Source organism: Stegostoma tigrinum, chromosome 12 (assembly GCF_030684315.1).
Source record: "Stegostoma tigrinum isolate sSteTig4 chromosome 12, sSteTig4.hap1, whole genome shotgun sequence".
Taxonomy (NCBI): Eukaryota; Metazoa; Chordata; class Chondrichthyes; order Orectolobiformes; family Stegostomatidae; genus Stegostoma; species Stegostoma tigrinum.
In genome coordinates this window covers 19,205,070-19,211,417 of record NC_081365.1, presented here as the reverse complement: position 1 = coordinate 19,211,417, position 6,348 = coordinate 19,205,070, and the positions used below count along the sequence as shown (strand labels likewise).

The following is a 6,348-nucleotide window of genomic DNA, read 5'->3' as shown; positions in this document are numbered from 1 at the left end:
AACTGACAGCAATCAAATTACTTCCGTGGCATGTAGCACTAATGCATTCTCCTTTTCAATTTGATTTAAAATAACTGAAAATGGATGAGCAGCTATTTGTCTCAGATTCCTGTGGAGAAAACTGAAATAATATGCAAGATGTTGGACTTCAAACAGAGTAGTGTTAGTTTCCAGTTTGCATTGTTATTCTTCAAGACTCTATGGTTGGAGGCTAAACCAATACAAAAATCCACAAGAGGCAGCAAACCAAAGGGGTAAATCTAACTTTGCTGGGTAGTAAGCTCAGTCTTGTAGATTTGCTATTCATTAAGTGAAGGTCTGATTTATTTTCCTATCCAACTTCAACGCAATGAACAAACCAGCAACAGACAGCCAGCAAACTATTCACAATGTTACAGTTATCGTCCACCAGCGTGAGTCAAAATATCACGTTAAACCAGCACCCAACACTGCCAACTTTAAAACTAGATGAGGGGATTGTGCACAAGCAACCATGTATTTTGGTGAATCAAATTTATGCGCTCATCCTTTCTTTAATATAAAACTTTAAAAAAAGATAACATGGCGCAAAGCTGGATGAACACAGCAGGCCAAGCAGCAGGGGAGCAGAAAAGTTGACATTTTGGGTAGAGACCCTTCTTCAGAAAAGTCAACTTTCCTGCTCCTCTGATGCTGCTTGGCCTGCTGCGTTCATCCAGCTTCACACCGTGTTACCTCAGATTCTCCAGTATCGGCAGTACCTACTATCTCTGTGTGTCTGGTAGGAATACTTGGTGAGATATTTAGCTCATACTCTGAAGAAGGATAGAACTGTATTCCAGGTGTCCTTCTCTCAAATAAGCAGACTTCAATTCACAATAGTCACATGAGACTGATTAGAACAATACACACAATACACAAGGCAAAAAGAGCAACCCAGATTTGTGTTTTAAGATGGAAATGGTATCTGATGACGAGTCCTGGATCTCAGGATGGACATTTGAACTCCTAAGGAAATGAGAGTCAGTCAAGTCTTTCCAGGGAAGTTACAGTTTAACTTAACTGATTTCTTCTGTTTAAACACTGATGTAACACAAAAATGCTCTACTAAAATGAAATAAATCAGGCAAGGGGAGAAAAGAATAAAACAAGGAGTCTTTTTTTACAAAAATTCATTGCATCATTTACCAGTAATAACACTCTCCAACATTCACAGTAACTGTTTTCAGTGAAAGGAACATTGGCAAAAAGAAGGAAATAGAGGCAACTTGGCATAATTGAGACAATGAGGCAAAACTTCGCAAACATTGGCAGTTCTTATGCTGAAGGTAAGCTTCAATCGGCAGGGAGGAAAGTTTCAGCTGTTAAAGGGGCATTTAACCATGCCATGTTGTGGGGAGTGCCTAGATCAGCATACAAAAACCGAATTTTGCTTCTACAAAGTCCATTTGTTCAAGCATATAATCAGCTAATCAACTACAAACAAAAGGAAAAGGTTGATGTGGATCAATATTTATAAGAAAAAGAGTAGATGTTCCAAGGCTACTCCTTTGTAGAAATCCATGTCTATTTTTGAACTGCAGAACTTCTTGGACAATGCCAAATTTTCTATTGAGGTTACCACAGGTGGTATAATGTTCATGTTCTTCCACTTATGATTTTTTTGCAAGAGCTTCAGCTTCCTAAAAGAAGAGAGGGGTGGAGGATGGGGAAGGGGGAGAAAAAAAATGGTTAATTAAACACCAGTATTGATGTAAAAGATATCAATATCACTGCAGCCACTTGTTATGCAGTAAGCCCATCAATACATTTAACAAGTATATTTTCCCAGCAGAACAGGAATCCAAACTTATTGCAATGGAAAGCAATTTTTAATTTGTCAATAAATTCTTCTGATTGTTTTCACACAGCATGCAACAGTGAACATTTAAAATTTTCACATTTAATTAGATCCAAACATCCAGTCTAATAACTGCAATATTTGGGTCTGGGCACAATAGGGTGTATAGAGAGGAGGCAACATCCTTTGAGCAGGTACTTCAATCCCGGTAAAAAAGGTTCCTCAGTGTTACATAGATACAATTACACAGTCTCAAAAGTATCGATTAATATTGAAACTGCTCCCATTTGAAGTAAAATAACATTGAAATATATTGCATTTCACAAATGGACATCTTAAAAATTGTTTTTATACGCTATCCATGTTAACCCTTGTGATGATCCAGTTCAAACACTGTTCACAGTAAGGTACATCATTACAGCTTTATCTTATATTTATCATAAAAGTAGGATTCAATAATTATACCTAAAAGGCAAATGTTGTTAGCTCCAGCAGTGATAGATCTTAAGAGATTATTAAAATACAGCTATTAGGCAGATAGATAGCTGAAAAACAAAAGTTACATTATTCAGTACTACATATCTGGAGCCTATGACACTGGGAACCTTGGAAACGAAACAGAGAAAGCAAGTGCACAAACTTCGGTGAGTACAGTACAGGCACAATCTGCAATACAAGTGCTAACATGCTGTGCAAAGCCCAACTTAAATGTTTCACACAAAAAGAAGTTCTTCAAATATCCAAGTGATTATGAATGAGGGGAAATAGAAAAAATGACAGCTAAATAGCTATAAGCACCAATTAAACCCAAAATCTCCATTCCGGCAGACTACACCTGGCGATAATGATGAAACTCAATGAAAATAACTCATCTACGATACAAATTCAGAAACCAAAACTATTCAAACAGAGGATGTTTGGTGAGGTTAGTCAATATTATGTAAACTTTAAACTCAGTTTGTTAGTTGCCTTAGTTAAATTGGTATACCACCCACTGAGGCTAGTTCTCATCTCAGATCCAAAAAAGCAATGTCAACAGGCAAATCAATAATTTTGCATGCTTGTTCTGAATGCTTGAATCAAGTATATACTCGTTACCTTAACCCCTTACAGATGAAATCATATAGAAGCATAATTGTTTTTTTAAGATTCATCCACTTCATCCTCTTCCTATTTAACAAATAAAGAAAAAGTAAAAATAAGCACAAGGCAAATGATTGCAGTTTCACAGCACAGAAAACACCTTTCTGCCCACAGTCCCTACATCGATTATCCAGTATCTAAGTAGCCTAATCCCGTTTTCTTCCCCCTCCCCCCTCTTGTAGTTATGGTGTTTCAAGTGGGTTCCAGATACCCGCTATCCACGTGTGAAAACAATTTTTCACCCTCAAATTCTCCTCCAAAAGCTCCTGCTCCTTGCCGTGAAACTGCTCCTTCCTGACTAATCCACCTACAATGGAGAGACAAGTTCCTCCCCATCCATGGCTCTCAATTTTGTATACATCAATCCTACCCCCACCCTTCCTCAGCTTTGAGGACAACAAACCCAGCCCCTCTCTCTCATAGCTGAATCACTAGCACAGGGAGTATGGTGTTCAGAAAGTTACACAGTACTTCAGCTGTGGTCTAACTAATTATAACCGCCTTGCTCTTGTATTCAATGTGTTGACTAACAAAGGCAAGTAACCCACATGCTTCTTAAGCACCTTATCTACCTGTCCTGCTGCCTTCAAGGATATATCGACATGCACGTCAAAGTCCTTCTGATCCTCTCTACTTCCTAGGGTCCCACCATTCATTATGCACTTCCTTGCCTTGTTAGTCCTCCAAAAATGCACCCCTCTCATTTTTCAGGATTAAATTCCATGTGCCATTGTTCAGTCTATCTGACCAGCCCATCTATCATCCTGTTGTCCAAGACTTGCCTCCTAGCTATTTACCTCACCACCCATTTACCTGCTTTAAGTTCTACTAATTTCATAATCACAATCACTATCTATTCACAAAATTTGAGAGACGTAGATGTGTGGACAATACTTCTGCAGAATTTAGTTAAACTAAGGAGGTTATTAGTGCAATCAAAACTTTCCTCAATACAAAGGTTTTAATCATGTAAAATAAACATCTTTGAAATACAACACAACCAAGGTTATGAAAATAGCTTGATAACCTTTTTGAAATTCTGTTTGTTATAATTGGAGAAGTTTATGTAAGTACCTCAGTTACTGGTTGTTCTTCATCCTCCTCCTAACACATCAGAGGGGGACATGTGGAGGGTGAGAAAGAAAGTGGAAGTGGAAGAAAGAAAGAAAGAAAGAAAGAAAGACGTCTTAATTTGAAAAAAAACACAAAACAATTAAGTGTGGAAAACATCCTGCAACAGAACCAAAGAAGAATTCAGAATGTGAAGAACAGAGGCAAGGATGTAATGGATAAAACTGCAATAAAAAGGAGATAATGGATGTGGAGAGAGTATTCTAATATTTGCTTTAGAAAGAGACTGATGCCACAAACATCTAATTCCATTTAATTTCCTCAAAAGCACAACCAAGCTTTCCATGTTGCAAACAGGGAAAGGTAGGGCTCAGATGAATGCTTAAAAGTATTTGATTGTGAAAGAAAAGATTTGAACAAACTGAATGATTTGTTAACTATGGCACTGCTTTGATTTTCAAGCGCATTGTTCAGGAATACCTATAAGTCCTATAAGTCTAGTCTTGCAATTAACTTGTTAATTTTGCAAGCTGATATTATGGGGGAAAAAAAGTTAAAGTTACAAACACAAGGCAGACAATTCCTAGCTATCCCAGAATGGGAGTCAATGATTTCTATCCTAGTATATCTAAAACTCTTTTTGTGATAGACTGAGGCAGGTGTGCAAGCTTCAACATTGAAATGAAATAATTTGAAATACAGTACTTTGATTCTTCAGGATTGATACTTTTTTTTCCACTTTAATGTGACTTACTGAGCAATCAGGACATGGAAATGTAATCTTTGCTAGTCTGTTTGAAGTAGGATTTATATTCATGTTGTTAAGCAATCAGGGAACCTTAAAGTTTAATTTTAATCCCATTCTTTCTCCATTGAAGGGTACTTGCACACACGAGGCTCCAACATTATCAAGGAACGTTCCTTTGGTAATCAATGACTTGTGACTTTACACCTTCCTGTAAATAAAGTATGTTCTTCTCCTTAATGCATTTACAGAGGACTGAAATGAAGACTCCTTGCTGTGTCTCTTCCAACTTAGTCTTTTAGAGGGACTCAATCTTTTCCTGATGCAATCCAAAAACCAGGCTTCATCACCTGCTATCTGATCCCTGATTTACCTCAAAATTATAACTGACTTTTATCAACTTTAGCAACAGCCAATGCCACAAAACCCATTCTTCAGATAGAATTCTCAAGTGAAACTCATCACAAGCATTAATGCACAATTAAACTAACAATTTACACATGTATTATCAAAACTATATTTCAAAGAATCCATGGAACAATGCCATTGTCAGATCATTGACAGAAAGAATGTTTTGACTCAAATAGGTAATCAAATTTTGCTCATATCTAAAGATATTTGTAAATCAGAGGAAGTGTGCGTATGCATAGCACTACTCCACAAAAGCAACAAATTGCTCAAAAGTCTAGATGCTATCTGGCATCAGTGTATTCCATTCACATGAACCAATAATTCTTCAATAAAGTATCTGTCATGAAGCACGGATGAGACAGAAACAAAAAATGATTAATAAGATGATGAAAACTAATAACCCATTTAACCGGGTATCTACCTCAGTAACAGGTTGCTCTTCTTCATCCTAGAGAAGGAAATTATAGACAAGTGGCTAAGTAATTGCAATTAACAAAAAAGTGAAAGATTTGGATTAGTCAGAGTGAGATAAAAGGCAAACAGACATGTAATCAATCTAAACCTGATGAAACACTTCAAGCAGTTTGCATCAGGAATGTGATTTTTTTAAATAAAAAGTCACAACAAGGGCATACAGGAAAACTGTAGTTATTACACAAAAATCCTGTGAATTAGTTTGTAAACCACCAATCATCTGTAGGTGTCCACAGAATGTACTGATCGACCCTCTAACTGGCTCTGCTTCTTCATCCTAGTGAAATTATAAATAAGAACACATGGCAGGTAAGTGCAGAAGCACAGAACTGCTCAAAAATCATTGCAATACTCATGCCATGGCTTTGCAACTACTCCATTTATCCAAGTATTCTTTTTCCCCTTAGTCATGAAGCCTTTTCTATGTTAACCATGTGTGTTCAGAACAGAATCTCAAGTCAAAATTCTGCTTTTCTTTAAAAAAAATACAAGCTGGCTTTGAAGAAGAGTTCATACAGATGCAGATGTAGGAAGTGAGAAAGACGATATGTCACATTGATTCTAAAACAAAGCCAGAGAGGAATTGGAAAGAGAATGCAATCAAAGTCAAGAAGAGGGACAGGGAGGGAAGATTAGATGAAAATTACCTAATGAAAAGTTTGAATTGGCAAGTTCCACCCACCCA

General features: G+C 37.0%; 1 protein-coding gene across 6 annotated transcripts in view; it reads right to left on the bottom strand.

Moving 5' to 3' along the window:
• Positions 1–1,122: 1,122 nt before the first annotated feature.
• The window catches only part of sh3bgr (SH3 domain binding glutamate-rich protein), a 49,417-nt gene continuing 44,191 nt past the window's right edge, over positions 1,123–6,348 (bottom strand). For 4 of the 6 annotated variants that reach the window (XM_048541155.2, XM_048541158.2, XM_048541159.2 and 1 more), the window contains 4 exons: positions 5,611–5,637; positions 4,037–4,066; positions 2,918–2,989; positions 1,123–1,661 (listed from right to left, as the gene is read on the bottom strand). In XM_048541155.2, the coding sequence (XP_048397112.1) occupies positions 2,963–2,989; positions 4,037–4,066; positions 5,611–5,637 (84 nt within the window). In that variant the 3' untranslated portion in view covers positions 1,123–1,661; positions 2,918–2,962. The remainder of the gene's footprint in view (positions 1,662–2,917; positions 2,990–4,036; positions 4,067–5,610; positions 5,638–6,348) is intronic. The other 2 variants (XM_048541157.2, XM_048541160.2) reach the window with 1 other exon arrangement.